Raw genomic sequence first — 19,723 nt, 5'->3', positions numbered from 1 at the left:
GCTGAGTACCCATCCCTCCACCAGTGCCCATTCTCCACCACCAAAGGTCCCAACATCCCTCCAACCACTCCCACCCTACCCCGCCTCTGCGGCAGGGCATTCCCTTTTGCTCTCTCTCTCCTTTTGGGTGTTGTGGTTTCCAGTAGAGGTACTAAGTGGCCATCATGTTTGGTCTATAGTCTACTTTCAGCCACATCTCCCATCCCGAGTGGGCCCTCCCAGCACCCTTTACTTGGTGTTCCCTTCTCTATCTGAGCTGCCTTTTCCCCTAGCATTGAGGCCGGCTTCTAAGCTGTGGAGTAATCCTCCTGGTACTTACCGTCATACCTGGCGATGCACAGGGGTTACTCCTGGCTCTGTGCTCAGGAATTACTCCTGGCAGTGCTCAAGGGACCATATGGGATGCTGGGAATTGAACCCGGGTCGGCCGCGTGCAAGGCAAACGCTCTCCCCGCTGTGATATCGCTCCAGCCCCCAAATGTTTTATTTTAAAGGCATGCAAAAGTTCCGCTACAGACAGAAATCAGAGGTTGTAAGGGGCTGGGGTAGAGGGAGTTAACTGGCTGCAAACGCAAGAAACTCAAGGGACTTTCTGGGGGCAGGACAATGTCCTACTGCCATGACTGTGACTGGAGTAGTAAGACTCGTGTACATTTGAGAAAACTCACTGAACTTGTACCCTTACACAGGTAAATGTCGCTGCTGATAAAGCACACCTCAACACACTGAAGTTTTAGATACAGATATAAAGTGTATACACAGACAAAGGTGTATACGTAACACATATGCATATCGTAAGTCTAGATGCAGTTTTTCTTCTTGGTTTCAGGGTCACACCTGATGATGTACAAAAGCTACTCCCAGAGCAGTGCTCAGGGGTCACTTCCTGCAGTGCTTGGAAAGACCACAGAGGGCCAGGGATCACCTGGGCCTTCCGCACGCTAAGCAGGCACCCCAGTCCTTGAAGGTATCTCCACAGTCCTAGGAATAATTTTCTGAACTCTTTAAGTCAAAGAATTTAACCTAAAGCTCAATGCTGTTCCACAGTTACCCTAGAAACTAGTGCCCTACTCACCAGACCGTTTCCAGAAGGGCCTGGTAAAGAAGCCGAGTTGGTGCGAGACAGGTAACAGAGAGGGTTAAGGCTCCTGACTTGTATCCCGCTGACCCAATTTTAATCCCTGGCCCTATATATGGTTCTCTGAGCACTGCCAGGGTCATTCCTAAACAGAGCCAAGAACAACCCCGGCAGTAGTCCAAACACCGAAAACGAAAAACAAATCCAGAGCCATGTCCACCCTGTACCTGCACCCCGCAGCCCCCGCAAGACGAGAGGTAAACTCAGGAGACGAGAGAAGGCATCCATACTGTGAAAATTTTTATTAGTCTCTTGTGGCAAAATAACATTTTATACAAATATGTCACCTATGAACTTTGGACATAAACACAATACAAACTGGAATGAGAATCTCAGGTGAAGAGGAGAGAGAAAGGATAGATCAGGTCATTGACTTTTTTATACTCTGTGAAAAATAGATTTACAGGGGAAAAATACACTTTCACAAGTTCAATGACTTTACATAATCCTTTGTGAGGCAAGGATGACTCCCTCCACCAGATCCTTCCCAGGGCTGGATGTTCTAGAACACGGAACACGGTGAGTCACACGATGATGCTCCGACCCCTGCAGCACACATCCACGTTTCCTGGCGTCTGTGCTGTCATTCTTCCCAAGCCTGTCCCAAATCCCAAGCCTCAGTGGCGTCCTGGTGACAACGGCCACCAGGAGAAAGTGGCTGTACACAGAACACAGTAGCTGGGGGACACTAGGCAGGAATCCCCCCAATTGTACTCCGGACACAGCTCGTGCAACCCAGCCCAGCAATGAGCTGACCTGGGAGAATGAGAGACTGTCCAGAATTACTAGGCGATGAGTCACCCCAAGGTCCCCTAATCACTGCCCGGGCTTGGGAACCAGAGGGCCCACACCTGGGCGGCTTCCGGTGAGCTGGCACACGGGAAAGTACTGCCTCTTTGGACCAGAAACGACGTCAGGTATATCCTGTTTACTCTCTAGAGCAGCCGGGAGTCAGCCTGGCTCTTCTTTGGGAAAGCAGAGAGCAGGGGAGCCCGAAGGCGTCACAGGAAGAGGGGCACACTCTCGACGGGCTCGAGGCAGAGGGGCAGGAGCAGGGCGGGGGTACTAGGCGGGCCTGCCACTCTCGGAATAGGCTCCGTGCAGGAGCTGCTGCCTGACAGCCGCTGGCTCTGGCAGATGGACGGGCTCCTCATGGGCAGCCTGTCCCTCCCGTGCACGTCCCACGGGGAGAGGCACTCAACGGTCCTGCTTCCTTAATGCCAAGGCAGCCTCATTCTGTTCCAATTGGTTCAGCTATTTTGGCGGAAATCTGACTTCTACTTCCCTCCCCACTTCAGGCACAATAGCCCGGGGAGTTTCAGACCCCCTGGGTAGCATCCCAGAGTGGTAATGCCTCTTAAGAGTCCCTGAGTTGCTAGAAATGAGACCCAGAGCCCCACATACCGACCGCCAGGCTTCTGGGCCCAGAAGATGACAACTCTGTCCTGTGGGCACCAAGCACGCACTCGGCCTCGACCGGGTTTCCACGGAGACCGTGAGCAGGGGGAAAGAGAACACCAGCTGCCCTGCAAACAGAGGGGCCCGCCGGCTACGGACGTGCCCGCTCCCACAACACACAACCCCGCACACTGCTGGGCGGAGCTCCGGCCAGCGACAGGGCCACACCACAGAACTGAACAGCAGACTCACTCTGGCCCAGCTGACGCGACACAGAGAAGTCAGGGCAGCCCCGGGAGAAACAGGCAGAGGAGGCAGTGCTGCCTGTTTCTGTCCCCGGAGGCAGGGACAGAGCCACACTTAAGGCAGCAGGGTCTGGGGCCAAGGGTGGGGGGAGCCGATCTCCATCCCGGCAGCACGCAGGGCTAAGTGCGGGCCCAGCCCGGGCCCAGCCTGGCCCCTCTCACGGGCTCTCGCACTCAGGGATGCGGACAGGTCGGGAAGGCAGCGGGGACTCTTCTTTCCCCCCCCTCCTCAGGCCCTCTGCAGGCAGCTCTTTCCTTCACTCGGACCCTCCCAGAGACCACTGCCCACCTCCCAGGGGCTCCTCTGATCCTCTCGCGCAATTCCAAACCCTGGCCACAGCCGCCACCTGCAGCAGCCCTGGGCCAGGGGCTGAGGCCTTGGGCCATCCGCCCTGAGTGAGCTGCAGCCGCAGAGGCGCCCAGGGCTCCCCAGGATGGCCCAGGGCATGTGGGGGAGCCCACCGGAGAGCACGGCTCTGAGGGCACCTCAGCCACTGCGCCCCTTTGCGAACCACCCGCCCACAGGGAGCATGCGAAGGAACCGAGTTTCAGTCCGTAGGTCCCACCTGCCGGGATGGAGCCAGGAACTACTTCAGCCAGAAAGCAAACAGGAGCACTCCCCGATCGACAAGGACTCGGAGAGGCAAACGCCCACAAAGAGCCTCGGCTCCGGTCTCGGCCCGGCACAGAAACCCCATCCCGCGTCGGCAGCGCCCTGGCCCAGGGAGGCGGGGGAGCCCCGGCGCCCGTCACCACTCTCGGAAGTCTGGCCACGCATTACACTGGGAACACCGCTGCCACCTGACGGACCCTCCCTTAACACAGCCTGAGGAATTCCAGGGCCCAGCACCGGCAGGCCGGCTCCGGCCGGGCGGGAGGTGGAGCCCACACTGTGTCCCGAAGCCAGGAGCCGCAGAGCCAGCCCGTGTGTCTCCACGACGAGACCAGGAAGGCACTGCCAGGCCAAAGCCACGCCTGGCTGAGGGTCGCAGAAGTCAGACTGACCAGCCGGCCTCTCCCTAAAATGCCTCTTTCCTTCTGGCAGCCTGCCCCCCAGGCACTCAGCTCCCGGGCCCACTCCGCTCCTCCCCGCGCCCCGGTCAAGTCCCCTTCCGGGTGGTTCAGGCGATGCACAGGCTGAGGGCAGGCCGTGCCCGCGGCAAGGCTGGCAGTGAGAGCGGGAGGTGCCTGGGAGAGGCCTTCCTAGCTGCAACCCTCGGCACCCGGAGGCACTGCACGGCTGCGGCACCACTCCGCCTGGAGAGAGCCAGGCTCGGCAGGGCGGCCGACAGGCAGCTAGAACTACGTGAGAGTCAAGTTTCCTTTTCCATCGGGATTGCAGGATGCCTAATCCTAATCTTTTACTCCAGGCACTACAGGTGCCTCTGCAACCTAAGGGGCGGGGGCGGGGGAGAGGGAGGAAGAAATACTGGGGAAGAAAACACAGCACGGCTTGGCACCTCTCTTGGCACACAGGAAACTGCCACCCAGCCTTGGCTTCCTGGCGCCAGGTTCCACATGTGTATTGACCAACAGCCGCTCAATCACCTCTGTGTGCCAGGCCCACGGGCCCCAGCAGAGCACTGCCCCGGTCCACTCCCGCGCGACTACTGGCCTCCATTATAGGCGTAATCAGCCTTGTTGTGCATTATTAGCTTGTTGTCCACAAAGTAGAAGCTGTCAGAACGGGTTTCATACGGATTTTCGATCATCAGCCGAACTGCAAGTCAGGGAAAAGAAAAGACACGCGCTGAGACTGGCCCGTGGGCTCAGGGGAGGGGGGTGGGGGGCGGGAGGACGACACTCTGCAACCTTCTACAACGCCCAAGTCACCCCCTTCGCAAAGGGGAGGCTGCACTGCCACAACGACGAGGCCCAGACACAGGGGGCTGGGAGAACCGGGCCTGACTCACACCCTCGCTGCCTACCCGCCGCCAGGCACCGGGTGCTCATCCCAGCCTGGTGTCTCGGGGACCTGGGAACAGGTGTGTCCCCCTGGCCAACATGGACCTCAATTACCCATGTGCTCCATATTTCTGGCATGTCCTGGTCTCTAGGCATTTCATTCTAATTCAGGAGACTGGGAGCCCTGGAAGCCAAAGGAACTCTTAGTGTCCCCAAGTACAGGGCACCAGGGCCAGGTGGCCATTCCAGAGATGGCCCTGGGTCACTTGCAAAGGAGTCTGCCCACTTGTCTGGGGATCCCGAATGAAGGGATCGGCCTTCCTTCGTGTGTTCAGGAAAGTGCCCAGACCTCTAACCACACTGGAAACCCAATAGGACAGTTATTATCTTTATTCATAACGATGTTAGTTTTATCATCTGATGAGCTTTGAGTTAATGACTAGAGGCGATAGCAAGTGCTCTGAAAAATGCTATTGCTCAGCAGTTCCTTTTTTTTTTTCCCCCCCCCCGCTTTTTGGGTCACACCTGGCGATGCTCAGGGGTCACTGGTTACTCCCGGCTCTGCACTCAGGACATAATCCTAGCGGTGCTCGGGGGACCATATGGGATGCCAGGGATCGAACACAGGTCGGCCGCGTACAAGGCTAATGACCACTGTGCTATCGCTCTGGCCCCTGACCACAGTTCTTAGAAGATAAAGTTGATTATCTAAAGTTCTCTGAACCCTTGTAGGACAAAATTACTTGTAGCGACCTGATAGCCAGAATACTGATCTCCAAACTCTCACACTCTTTCAGTTTGTTTGGTTAAAGGAAAAGTAATGGCAGGTTAAAACTTGACAGGTTGGGGCTGGAGTGATAGCGCAGTGGGTAGGTGTTTTGCCTTGCACTCGGCCAACCTGGAATTCCCGCATCCCATATGGTCCCCCGAGCACCGCCAGGAGTAATTCCTGAGTGCATGAGCCAGGAGGAACCCCTGTGCATCTCGAGGTATGACCCAAAAAGGAAAAAAAAACCCTTGACAGGTTATACATAACCTGTTCTTGCCAGTATCACATTTCCAGCCCCGGCTGAGCACAGGGGTGCAGAGCGGAGTGAGACGCCACAGAGACGCTCTCCTCCTCTCACCACACGCATGCACGGCCACGAGAGACAATACCCGGTACTCAGGATGATCACTGGAAGGGGCTGGGCTAGTCTGCGTACATCATTCCCCGTAGCCCAACTAAGCCCCATCTCACTCCTTTCCTCACTGTCCCAGGGATTTTCTGTTTGTTTTTGCTTGGGGCCACACCCAGCCAAGCCTAGGGCTCACTCTTGACTCTGCACTCAGGATGACTCCTGGAAGTTCTCAGGGGATCCTATGGGATGCTGCGGGATCTGGTGGGCAACATGCAAAGCAGCGCCCAACCCGCTGTACGACTGCTCCAGACCCTCCACAGGGGGCCAGTGTGGGCGGGCTAGACCAACCAAAGTCTGGGCCTAGATCCCAGACGCTGCTCTCACTCTGAGTCCCTCTCCTGGCACACCCAAGCCTTTCCTGCTGGTGCTCCTCACAGTGCTCCTTGATAGTTTTATTTAGATAGTATTTTCGTAGCACCTGACTGTGTTCTGCACCCCTGTGCTCAGCCTGGGCTGAAAATGTGATACTGGCAATAAATGACATGATACAACATGTCATGTTTTAGCCTGCCAGTCTCTAACTTTTCCTGTAACCAAATAAGCTAAAAGTTTGGAGATCGGTGTTCTTACTGCTCAGGGGCACTGCGTCCTCATCACTCAGCTCCACAGCAGAGCTGATCTCCTCAACGTTCTACCTGTAAACAGGGCACACAGGAGGGCCTCTGCTCCGCTCCCAGTTTCACTCCAGGCTAACAGAAAATGCTGAGGGGCCAGAGTGACGGTACAGCAGGGAAGGCATCTGCCCGAACGTAGCTGACCCAGGTTTAGTTCCTGGCACCCCATATGGTTCGCAAGCCCCCAGGAGTGATCGCTGAGCACAGAGCCAGGAGTAAGTCCTGAGCACCACCAGGTGTGACCCAAGCTAAATAAAAATACACTGTGGCTCACCACCCCCCTCTGAAAAACAAACCACACACAGACACACAAAGGATGTTGCCAATGACCTGCACCCTGTAGAAGAGCCCTGTCCCTAATAATGGATAAGAGAGGTGCTTTATCCAGTGTCCTAGAAACTGTCACAGCCCCCTCCTCCCTTTCCTGAGAGCAACTGAAGGGGTTGGCCTGGATAACTGAAACCTTTGCTGTTGCATCTAAACAGAGCAGAACAGAAAACAGTACACAAAAGAAGCCTGAGGTCAAACGGCCAACCAGGTTTCTTGTCACCCTTTCCCTCCTCTGCAAAATGAAGAACTGAGGGGGCTGGAGCAATAGCACAGCGGGTAGGGCGTTTGCCTTGCACGCGGCCGACCCGGGTTCGATTCCCAGCATCCCATATGGTCCCCTGAGCACCGCCAGGGGTAATTCCTGAGTGCAGAGCCAGGAGTAACCCCTGTGCATCGCCGGGTGTGATCCAAAAAAAAAAAAAAAATTTAAAGGTTCACTCCTTCCAGCCCCAGACCCCAAAAGGCAGTAAAGGGGATACATACTGACATCCTCAGAAAGCTGGGGAAACTCATAGATATGTTCACAAGTGTTCCTACTGCTGGGGATGCAGAAGCCAAAATCAAAGTCAAAATTTTTCAGCAAGTGTTCCCGGAAATAGTGTCGTTCAATCATCCGGAAGTTGGACACTGGCCGGTCTCCCACTGTGAACTCCACCCTGCAAGAGAAATCTCAGTGTGCCTTACTTTGTTTGAAAGTGAGCCAAACCCTGAGAGCCAAGCCCAAGCCCCATCCAGAACATTCTTCCCTGGCAACAAGCAGAATGCTCCACCACCAGGATATGCCCCAACTCACGTGGCCCCAACGGTCCTGAGGCGGAGAAATGCCGGTGTGAACTGATAGCGAACAAAGCGTCCAGCACTGACGTCCACCTCCCCGCCTTCCTCCTCCTCACTCTCTTGGTCTGAAAAGAGCAAGCACAGTGGGGGCACCATTAGTCCGTCCAACAAAACAGCAAGAGCACTGACACCCGTCCAGGGCTCAAGCCTGGAAGGAGCATGCATGCCTTACAAGCGTGAGGTCCCAGAGTAAATTCTAGCAGTACAGAATAAATCAAGTGCGGCCATCGAGAGTGGGAGGGCCAATCTTTACTTTGTGCTGGACGCTGCAGAGTTCTGGCAAATGCCCTCAAAGGTGTTTCTATTTCTCCATTTTAGAGATCAAGAAGCAGCAGCTCCAGCTCAGAGAGATTAACAATAGACCTACAGTCCCTGAAACAGGAACTGAGTGCCGGGAGTCGAAGCCAGGTTCACGTGATGCAGGTCCTGTAGAAATGGTGGCATGGATCACCTTGAGGGCCACCTGAAACAAAAACTGTGCACGAGGTCCCCGAGGAGGGCTGTATTAAAGAGATAAGGTCCACTGCTGGAGTGTCAGCTACTAGCCAGAGGAAGTACACAGACCAAAGCCAGTTCACGGGCTCTTTCAAAAATCTAAGAGTCTCAGCGATCTAGAGAACTTGCCCAGTAAGCCCAAGGCGGTGAGTTTAAAGATGCAAAATTTCTGATTGGACATGCAGCAAAGTAAAATCTTTACAAATTAATTTGCTGTTGTTAGTTGTGAGGTTCGCTCCCAAAGAAGCTCCGGAGGTCCAGAGTCACTTGCTGAGGTCTTCAGGGGCCATCAGGCCACTGCCCGGAAGTGCTCAAGGGGTCATGCAGTGCTGGGGGCCTAAACCACTTGAGACACATCCCAGGCTCCCAATTCTAGTATTTCCATGGAAGACACTGACCTGGGTATTGAGCTTCCTGGGACTGGTACCTATTTCCGGCCACAGACGGCCCAGCTCTGACCATGTGGGAAAGGGTGAGGCAGATGGACAATGAACCAATATTTGGGACCTGAGTGAGGGTCCGCAAAGTCTCTGGTCTAGTCCATTCCTGAATCAGGTGATGAAAGATTTATAACATGAATTAGAGAACCATTCTAAAGTAAACAAGCAGTCAGTCCCCTCTCGAAGCCCCCAGGGTGCAGCAAGGGTATTCTCTCTAAGAATGACCTAAAATAAGAATTCTCTTTTAGGGGCCAGAATGATAGTACAGCAGCATGGGTCACTTGCCTTGAATTGCAGCCAACCCAGGCTCAATTCCCAGCATCCCATATGATCCCCAAACACCAAGGAGTGATCCCTGAGCACAGAGCCAGGCATAATCCCTAATCATGCTGGGTGTGGCCCCAAAACAAAACAGAACAAGAAATCAGTAGTTTTCTTTCAGTAACTAACACCTCTGCCTGACAATCAGACCCAACAGGAACTCCTACCCAGAGGCTCCAGACATGGCTCAAGGACACATTCAGAGATCCCCATCAACTATGACAAGTGCTTGTGCAGGGTGTGATTTCACACATTCTACTGAATCAGAACCCTTGAGGGGAAGGACTGAACAGGACAAAAATCGAGAGACACAGTATCTGTAAACGCACTTCCCACAGCTCAGTTTTTGTCCTGCGTGTCTACTCGGAGTCTACTACAAACCCACTGGTGTCGGGCGGGAGAGCCGGCTAGAGGACTGAGCGCATGCAAGGGGCCCAGCCTCATCCTCAAGCACAGAGCCAGGACTAGGCCCTGAGCACCACCAGATGTGGCCCCCAAATAAAAACATACACCCAAAGTATCCCTGGGGGTCCTCCTGAGCTTTAGTACTGGAACACGTGGCTGAGGGATATGAATGCCCCAGTCTCAGGAAGTCAGCTGGCATGGACTTCCCAAGACAGTGAGTGCCCACAAGACCGAGTCTTCCGGCGATTTGGTTTGCTCTAGACTGTGACCATGAATCTGCAGTGAGACATTCTCTCAGGAAGGTCTCTGGACCTCTCTGAGAAACTAATACCTAAATTAACCAAATTACTGGCGCTTTCTTAGACGTGAATCAGACCACAGACGGACACTCTGAAGGGAGGGCAGGGCTGGTGTTCTGGGATCTAACTCCAGGGGGTGCTAGGTCTCCAGTCACCGGCTCTGAAGGTCTCTCCCGGTGCCAGAAATGAAATCACCCTGCACTGCGCCACAGCACAGGAAGGCTCTATTCAAGGCTAATTTAAGGAGCCCCACGGAAATGAGTTCATAGGTCTGGGCTTTCTGTTCACGTAGAAGATGGTAGAAATAGAAATCCAAACCAGGCTCTGAGGCACGATTTACAGGAAGGGGAGTAAGGAGGCAGGTGAATGCCTCATGGTCAGGCCCATCGTGTTACCTTTCTGGAGAATCCTGGAAAGGATCCCCAAATAGGTGAACTTTCCTCATTACTGGCTTCCCCCAACCCCCACCCAAACCCATTTTTTGGGTCACAACCAACGATGCTCAGGGGTTACTTCTGGCTCTGCAATCAGGAATTTCTCCCAATAGTGCTAGGATAGGATGCTGGGTTTCAAACCCAAGTTAGTGCGTGCAAGGCTAGCGCCCTACCTGCTGAACTATCGCTCCTCGTTACTGTTTAATTTCAAGAATTCCTTTCCTGGGAATGGAGCGGCAGTTCAGCGGCCTCGCACGTGGCTGACCTGGGTCCAATATCCCGCACCCTAGATGGTCCCTCAAGCCTACCAGCAGTGATCCCTGGGCACAGAGACAGATTTAGCCTTGAACACTGCCAAGCAGCCCAAAAAACAAACAGAAAAACAAAGAATTCCTTCCCTAAATGGAGTCAATATGGTGACTCCATATTGAAAAGAAAAGCGAATGTCTGGTAGATAGGGCTTAGGGCTCGAGCGCTTGCTGTGCAGGTGTGAGTTTAACCCTGAGTTTAATCCCTGTCACCACAGTAACCAAAAAGGATGTCAAGTACACAGGACCTTAGGGGAAAAAAAAAATCCACACTATTCTGGGTCTGAGTTTCCCGTTCCATGAAATGGGAGGCGCCCCTCCCAGAGCTGTGAGGATGACGTGAGCAGAAATCCACTGGAAGATGCGGACACAGTGACAAGCAGCAAGCAGAGGTCCAACGGGCACAGCTTCTCCCTGGCATGCTCTTCAGCTCCCACAAGTGGGCCAAAGGTTGCACCGGAGCACAGTTGAGCCTTTTTTTGGTTTTGTTTTGGGGCCACACCTGGCAGTGCTCTGATCTTACTTCTGGCCCTATGCGCAGAGATCACTCGTGGTGAGCTTGGGAGACCATCTGGGGTGTCTGGTCAGCAGCGTGCAAGGCAGACGCCCTGTGCACTGTGCTACCTCTCCGGTCCCACATCGGAGCTTTAGAGAACTTTTCTGGTGGGTGAGATGGCTAGAGATGGCTAGAGCATGTGCCGGGCATGCACAAAGGCCCATGTTTAATGCCTGGCACCACTTTGCCTCCTGAGCAATGCTGGCATGGTTCTGGTGGCCCCCATCATCACTGAAGAAATTCCCCACCAGGGGCAAAAAAAAAAAAAAAAAAGGCCTTTTGTTTCATATGTCAAGTGATAGCTACAATACAGAGACCTACCTGAAGCACAAGGTTTGGCGATCTCAAAAAGCACTGTCCCGGTCTCCAAATCTCGAATTTTGAAGCGGGTAAAATCAATACTGTAGATATTGTCTTCGGGTTTACATAAATAATCTGCAAATGAGAGCAAGACCAGTGATGTTAATCCCTCTGAACTATTCTTATCCCTTATTTCTAAAATTTGGAGGCAAACAGGTTTAATTTCCTTACATATTCCTTTAAAACATCATCTTAAAGCTTCATCCATGGGGCTGGAGTGATAGCACAGCGGGTAGGGCGTTTGCCTTGCATGCGGCCGACCCGGGTTCAAATCCCAGCATCCCATATGGTCCCCTGAGCATCGCCAGGAGTAATTCCTGAGTGCAGAGCCAGGAGTAACCCCTGTGCATCGCCAGGTGTGACCCAAAAACCAAAAAAAAAAAAAAAAAAAAAAAAAAGCTTCATCCAGTGTTTTCACTACTGTTTTTGTGAGAGAAGCCACACCTGATGGCCCTGCTATGCTATACATCAAACCTTTGCATTTCCCAAATGCAGAGCACGCCCCCAGCACCTGCAGTTCTCTTCCTACTCCCTTCCTCTAATGCTGTAAGCAAACACTGTACGGAGAGAATCAGTGATTTAAGAAAGGTTTTTAAAAACATATACTAGGTTTGGATAAAGATTATCTTTTTAGAGTTTTAAATAGAAAACAGAGGCCAGAGCAATAGTACAGCGGGGAAGGTGTTTGCCTTGCATGCAGCTGACCCACATTCAATCCCTGGCATCCCCAATGCAGTCTCCCCTGAGCACCGCCAAGTGTGATCCCTGAGTGCACAGCCAGGAGTAACCCCTGAGCATCACCAGGTATATCCCTCTCCTCCCCTCTCCACAACCCCCTCCCCCAAGTATTTCCTATAGAAAATCTCAAAAATGCTGTACAGAGCTGAGCAGATGACTGAGGGCTGAAAAAGAGTCAGAGAGTACAAACGGCCAATGTACATGCTTTTTGGTGGGCATCGGAGGGGGGGGTCACACCCAGCAGTGCTCAGGGCACTCAGGGATCACTTCCTGGCAGGCTCAGGGGACCCTATATGGTCCCTGAGATCAGGCCAGGGTTAGCCACATGCAAGGCAAGCACCCTATCTACTGTATGTCACTACAGTGTAAGCGCATGTGTTGTATGCCAAAGGTGTAGGTTCATTCCCCAGCCTTTATGCTCCTTGAGTACTACTAAGAGCAACCTCTGAGTACTGAGCCAAGAGTACTTTTGTAATTTATCAACTTGGATATTGCAAGGTCAAACTTACTTAAGAGGGAACAGATAGTATAAGGGTACCTTGCATGCAACTGACCCAGGTTCCATCCCTGGCACCATATGGTCCCCGAGAATGGCTGGGAGTGACCCCAAGCACAGAGCCTGGAGTAGCCCTGAGAGCCACCACGAATGACCCAACCACCACCGCCCCCCCCCAGAGAAATCTACTTTAGAAGGTTTATGCTGGGGACCCAAAGGGTAGAGCACATTCCAGGCCTGTACAAGGCCAAAGTTCAAGCCCCGGCACCACATGGTGTCCCCCAGCACTGCTGGGTACAGCCCTGGAGGCCCCAGTCCACTAGGCCAGAGCACTGAAGCGTCAGGGAACACTGAGGGCCCAAATACTGCTCGGTCCTTCATGCAATTCAATACAGAAATAAATAAAACTTTCTGCTGATTCAGTGGTTAGAAATGTGTTCTTCACCAACTGCCAATAGCAAAAAGCAGAGACCAGCAAACTGTTTCCGTAAAGGGTCAGAATATTAATGATTTAGGCTTTGCAGCCACACAAATCTCTGTAGGCTATTTAGCTCTGCAGCTGCAGGCAATATACAAGTGAGTGAACATGACTGTACTTCAGTGAAGTGACAGATTCTGTACAGACATATGTCACAGATATTCTCTTTCTCAGTCGTTTCTAGCATGGGGGCTGTACACCATAACAAGGCGGTGGGCTCCGGAGACACGGGGAGAGGGGCAGACTGGCCACGGGGAGCTGATCAAAATGATCAACTTCCTGCTCCCTCAGCGACCCTGACCCAGCAACTTCTCCTCAACTCTTCATCCCAGATCACCAAACCTGGGTCACTTGTTCCATGTCTCAGTAAGTCATTTCTACAGTAAGAGGCAAACTGAAGAGTTGCTGATTACTCTGAGATTCCAAGCAAGACTGAGATTGGGTTTTGGCTTTTTGTTTTCATTTTGGGGCCACACCTGGCAGTGTTCATAGGTCACTCCTGATGGGGCTCGGGGAGGGGGGTCCGTAGGGAGTGCCAGCGATTGAACCCGTGTTGGCCCTGTATAAGGCAAGCACCCTACCCACTGTCCTTTCACTCTGGCCCCTGAGATTGGGTTTTGCACCTGTAGAAGATGTGAGGCCCAAGACAGAGGCAGTACAGGAATTAAGACACTTGCCTTGTCGCTGAGCCCAGCTGGAATCCCAACACCACATCAAGGTCCCCCAACCACTCCCAGGGGTCACTCCTGAGCACCTCAGCGTGTGGCCCAAACCTACACACACACACACACACACACACACACACACACACACACACACACACAGAGTATTATCTGTACGGGCCAAGGAAATAGAGTAAGTGCTAAAGGAGCATCTTCCTAGCACGCACTAGGCCTTGAGTTCGATCCCAGGTACCACACGGATCCCTGAGCAACACCAGGTACAGACCCAGCAGGATCAAACGCTGAACCATCAGGCCCAACCAGAGCACTGGGCATCGCTCCCTAGTGTCCCCCACCCCCAGCACTGCTGGGGTGACCCCTATTAGAATACACAAAACACCTTGCTGAATGGAACAGATTTTAAGAAGAGTGACAAAACTCAGTCCCCAAGCTCGGAACTGTGTCCTTCTCCAAACAGCTGCACAGGTAGGACAGTCACGGTCCCAAATTCCAGGGCCCGCCTGCCCACAGAGAATGGCTCTCCGGGCCAGACATTCCAGTGGCCACTCAGCCCTGAGACCAGGAGAACGGTTACGCAGGCCAGGCGCTGGGCACTTCTGGACCCTCTTATTTATAAATCCATGTGCGTGCGTGCGTGCGTGCGTATGTGGTGCCGGGAATCAACCCCAAGACCTCACGTGTAAGCCACACGTGTAAGACCTCACATGGGGCCACAGCCCCCCTGTACTGCTAGACCCCAAAGGAAACGGGTAAGGACAGAAGCAGCTTGGCCACCACGTTTCCGTGACGCTGAAGTGTGACATCTTCCTCGGGGAGGACGGGGCGTGCAAAGGGCGGCCAGTCCCTTTGGAGGAAACCTGAAGGACACCTGGCTCACCCACCTGCGACTAGGTCCCAGTCCAAACTGCTTTAGGACACGGAATTCCCCTTTCACAGAAGCTGGACACCAAGATACAGCACCCCCGCCCCCAACTCCTACTAAGCTGCCACCAGGCCACCAGTGTCCAGGTACTGCTAGGGGCTGGAGGGTGGCAGGCTGCCAACATCATTCAGCACAGTGGGGGCGGGGGGGAGGGAACAGCCTCCCGTGCCAGTTCTGAAGGGCATGGAAGGGAATGGGCAGGGCAAACAGGTACCAACCAGGTGACTGCACACTTTCGGGGGTGGGGGGGCAGCGGGGGAGGGGGGCAAGGTAAAAGGGTCAAGTCAGGGTTTGGCCGGGACCATCAGGGTCCCCAGGGTGGGTGCCCAACAGACTTCTCTGTCTTCTTCCCATACTTGCTTCTACCAATGAAAAGGGAGGGACAGGTCGCATTTTACGCAAGAAACGCATTTCTAGGGGCTGGAGCGATCGCACAGCGGGGAGGGCGTTTGCCTTGCACGGGGCCGACCCGGGTTCGATTTCCAGCATCCCATAGGGTCCCCTGAGCACCGCCAGGAGTAATTCCTGAGTGCAGAGCCAGGAGTAACCCCTGTGCATCGCCGGGTGTGACCCAAAAAGCGAAAAGAAAGAAAGAAAGAAAGAAAGAAAGAAAGAAAGAAAGAAAGAAAGAAAGAAAGAAAGAAAGAAAGAAAGAAAGAAAGAAAGAAAGAAAGAAAGAAAGGCAGGCAGGCATTTCTAACACAAACTGGGGGGCAGGGAGGGGAGCGGGCTTCACAGGAGCTGCGCCCCGGGGTGCAGAGCCCTCGGTCCAGCCCCTGCCGCTACCTCCTCGCCATCCCCACCCCCCACCCAATTCCCAACCGCCAAAACAACTGTCAGAAGCGGGATTCAAGTTTCAGACGGTGTACAACAACTGAAGCTCCGGTCCAATTTTTTTTTTTTTAAATGAGTCAACCCGGCGATGCTCAGGGGTTCCTCCTGGCTCTGCGCTCAGGAATCTCTCCTGGCGGTGCTCGGGGGGGGGCGGGGGGCCCGGCGGGCGGGGGGGGGGGGGGAGCCCGGGATCGACCCCGGGTCGGCCGCGCACGCGGCAAACGCCCGCCCCGCTGCGGCCCCCGTTCCAAAGTTCCCCCAGTCCGGTTTCACGCGGGCACGAGACGCCGGCAAGAACCAGGTCCCGACCCTGCGCCCGCCGGCCCGCGCCGCGCCCGGGACCCCCGGCCGGCGGCGCCCCCGGCCCCGCCCCGCGCCGCGCGCCGCGAAGGGGGGAGGGGCCGCGGGGAAAGCGGGCGGGGGCCGGGCCGCGGCCTGGGGTCGGCGCCCCCCGCGCCGGCCGGCACTCACTCTCGGTGACCCGGCTGAGGCGCAGGACGTGCTCGGGCCGGATGGTGTCCAGGGTCAGCAGCTCCTGCTCCGTGACGGCGGCCCCGACGCCGTCGTCGGCCGCGAGGTGGGGCGCCTGCCGCCGCCCCTTGAGCCGGTTCAGGACGCCGCCGCCCGCCTTCTTCTTCTCCTCCTTGCCAGCCACCAGCCCCCGGGGCCCGGGCGCCGATCCCGCGGCCACAGCCTTCGGGTTCGGCCCGTTCATCGCGCCGCCGCCAAGATGGCCGCCGCCTCCACAGCGCCGTAACTATGGAGAGCGGGGGCGGGGCCGGAGGAGGGGCGGGGCCTTCTAGGCGGGAGGGGCGGGGCCTGCGGGACGGGGCCTACGAGGCGGCAGGGCGGGGCCTGAGGGCCGGGCGGGGCGGGGCCTGCGAGGCGGCGGGGCGGGCGGGGCGGGGCCTGCGGGCCGAGCGGCGGCGCTGCCCTTTCACGGGCATTGGTCCAGCCTGGTGGTGAGTGGGTGACTGAGGTGCTAGAACCCTTCAGATTCTCACGTCAGTCTACCCACGTCACCCCAGATGTTTTGAAAATATCCCGTACGGTCAAACGACTTTCTATATCAACTGTGAAAAGGCATCTTGAGAAAACGTTTTTTTTGTTTTGTTTTTTTTTAAAGGGGCCGGACCCGTGGTCCAGCGGGTAAGGTGTTTGCCTTGCACGCGGTTTGACCCCTGAACCCCGCCAGGAGTGATCCCTGAGCACAGTGTCGGAGTCACCGCTGAGCACCGCCAGGTACACCCCCTCCACCGCTACACACACACACACACACACACACACACACACACACACACGCAGAATGAACGCCTTTCCTGACCCCCCGCTAGGTTTTGGAGACGTGGGGCTGAGCCACCAGCGGCAATATGGATATGGGGGCAGGGATGGGTCTGCAAGACCGAGTTGCATTAATCATTGTGCCTCTCCCCCTCCACCAGCCTTTTAAGCACGAATGAAGACAGACCAGACTGCTGACTACTGTTTCCGAGGTAGGGCCAAAGCGCTACCAAGTACCAGCCAGTGGGGGCTGGGGGGAGAGTGGGAAGCAGGGACATCTGCAGTAGCCTCTGAATATAATGATTTCATCAATGGGAGGAGTTGGGGGTGGTACAAAGTGGTGTTACATCTGACATTAACTCAACCAGACTTAAAGTGCAACTCCACACCCCCATGGCCAACCTCAAGATTTATGTCCAGTCTTGCTGGGTCGCTGGATCTGGGAGGGGCTGACAGCCCTATCCTGGTTCCTGGACAAAATCCAGGCCTCACTACCTCTCAGTTGCACTGTGCTGGCGCAGTAGGTGCCCAGATTCCTGTCTAAATGCTGCCCGGACTTTGAGAGATGAACTCTGGGAGCACCACCTGCTCATGGAAATTTTAATAAATGTGTACAAAGAATGTCTTTCCCTTCACAAATGTGTATTTTTTAAAAAAAAAATACTACTGGAGTAATTACTGAAGACTTTCCAGGACCTCAGTTATGCAGCTGTGATTTATAGGGTAGACGTTCTCCATACTTACTTGTTCGCTGAACCTCTCTTCTCAGACCAGACTGGATCAGTATTAAGAGTTATCTAGAGGGGCTGGAGAAATAGCACAGCGGGTAGGACGTTTGCCTTGCATGCAGCCGACCCAGGTTCGATTCCCAGCATCCCATATGGTCCCCTGAGCACCGCCATGGGTAATTCCTGAGTGCAGAGGCAGGAATAGCATAGCCCCTGTGCATTGCTGGGTGTGATCCAAAAAGCAAAAAAAAAAAAAAAAAGAGTTATCTAGAGGGGCTGGAGAAATAGCACAGCGGGTAGGGCGTTTGCTTGCACGCAGCCGACTGAGGTTCGATTCCCAGCATCCCATATGGTCCCTTGAGCACTGCTAGAGGTAATTCCTGAGTGCAGAGCCAGGAGTAACCCATGCTTCGCTGGGTGTGACCCAAAAAGCGGAAAAAAAAGTTATCTAGACCTGTGGCTGGAGAAACAGTACAGCGAATAGGGCTTTGCCTTGCACATAGCCAACCTGAGTTTGATCCCTGGCATCCCATATGGTCCCCGAAGCAATGCCAGTCGTTAATTCCTGAATGCAGTCAGGAGTAACCCCTGAGCATTGCTGAGTATGACCCCAAATCCACCCCCTCCTCCAAAAAGGTTACCTGAACTACTATATTTTCTAGGAATGATGACAAATTGATGAGCCTATTTACCTGCAATTCCACATCCAGGAGTTTGGCTGACTTGCCTGCAGAAAGATGTTTACTGCAGGACCATTTGTAGCACTTAAGTATTGTAATAAATTATAGTTGCTTCCATTTATGTCATGCAGCTAAAAAGAATGAGCTCCATCCACATATTCTAGCATGGAGATAGCTCAAAGATGTATTGTTTGTTGGGGGCATAGAGTGAATGAATACAACTTCCATTTATTTAAAGAAAGGAGGGCCTGAAGATGTAATACAGTGGGTGAGGCACTTGTCTTACATGCACCTGACCTGGATTTGATCTCCAGCACACCATATTAACTGTGGATAAAAGGGAGAGATTCTGGCCTTTTTTTTTTTTTTAAAGTACCAGAGGCTGACCAATGGGGCAGTGCTCTACCAAACTATCACCATCCCTAAGGCCCTTGTCCCCAGATCACCTCTGGGTGTGGGCATAGTAACCCCTAAACAACCAGTCACAGAAAGTACACATCTGAACAACCTGCTTGCAGGAAAGATTCCGACTTACTGCATTAAATGGTAGCCGGCCAGGGTTTCCTGGGGCTAGACTTCCCAGGGGAAGACGAGTAGACAGGCTGGGCCCCTTTTAGCCCACGTCAGTGCTCTGTAAGTCCCTCTGTCAGCTGGCTGTTGGCCTTGCTGTGAGATATTTGACAGTGGCTGTTTTCCAGGGCAGTCCCAGAGTAGCCAGGCAGTCTGCCTCAAATCAGGTCAGGCAGGTGGGGCCTGGGGCTGGTACGGCCAAAGTAAGCAAGTTATCTGAGGGTTTTTTCCTGCAGTCTAGCAAGTCCTCCTTCCTGCCTCCTGACCTAAAGGTGGCATGTGGGGGAACAGCCGAACTGTGGTTGGGATTGCAGGCATGCCATGTGGTTTGGAACTAGTAATTTCCCTAGAACCCAAGCCACTTTTTCTTAGACTGGTCGAGGGACTGTTTTTTTTTTTTTTAAAAAAAAAACCCACATATTGGTTATTTATATCTAACCAGTTTCCAAAAATGATTTCTGGCACATTCCAAAGTTCTACCACACCAGACTAGTGAATGAAAATTCTTATGGCCTAATTGAGAGCTGTAGGTCTAAATTTTTTAAATTGCATATACTGATTCCTTAACAGAATTCTGAAGAAACAATTGTGCATGTGTGTACGTACTATATGCAAATGTGTTTATGTAGGTTTCTATACGTATCTATATAACACACAGGCCTACATATGAAATTAGGCTGCTACCTATAATTTTCCTGAGATTAGGATAGGGAAAGCAATGAGTTCTCAAATTTTGTATCCATGCATGTCTTTTTTTTTTTTTTGCTTCTTAGGTCACACCCAGTGATGCACAGGGTTTACTCCTGGCTCATATACTCAGGAATTATTCTTTGTGGTGCTCAGGGGGACCATATGGGATGCTGGGAATCGAACCCTGGTCAGCGTGTGCAGGGCAAACACCCTCCCCACTGTACTATCGCTCCAGCCCCTGTATGTGTCTTTAGAAAAATTATTTATTTTGCTTTGAGGCCACATCTGGCGATGCTC

The 19,723-nt window shown here is 53.7% G+C and overlaps 1 protein-coding gene across 1 annotated transcript; it reads right to left on the bottom strand.

Annotated features, from left to right (window-relative positions):
- Positions 1 to 1,365: 1,365 nt before the first annotated feature.
- UNC119B (unc-119 lipid binding chaperone B) lies at positions 1,366 to 16,229 on the bottom strand. Its single transcript, XM_055147195.1, has 5 exons — positions 15,949 to 16,229; positions 11,288 to 11,401; positions 7,665 to 7,773; positions 7,355 to 7,527; positions 1,366 to 4,561 (listed from the first exon to the last, which is right to left on the bottom strand). Exons 1-5 carry the CDS (start codon positions 16,190 to 16,192, stop codon positions 4,449 to 4,451), a joined length of 753 nt encoding a protein of 250 aa, XP_055003170.1. The 5' UTR covers positions 16,193 to 16,229; the 3' UTR covers positions 1,366 to 4,448.
- Positions 16,230 to 19,723: the final 3,494 nt, after the last annotated feature.

Source organism: Sorex araneus, chromosome 9 (assembly GCF_027595985.1).
Source record: "Sorex araneus isolate mSorAra2 chromosome 9, mSorAra2.pri, whole genome shotgun sequence".
Lineage (NCBI taxonomy): Eukaryota > Metazoa > Chordata > Mammalia > Eulipotyphla > Soricidae > Sorex > Sorex araneus.
This window is presented reverse-complemented; position numbering and strand designations above follow the sequence as displayed.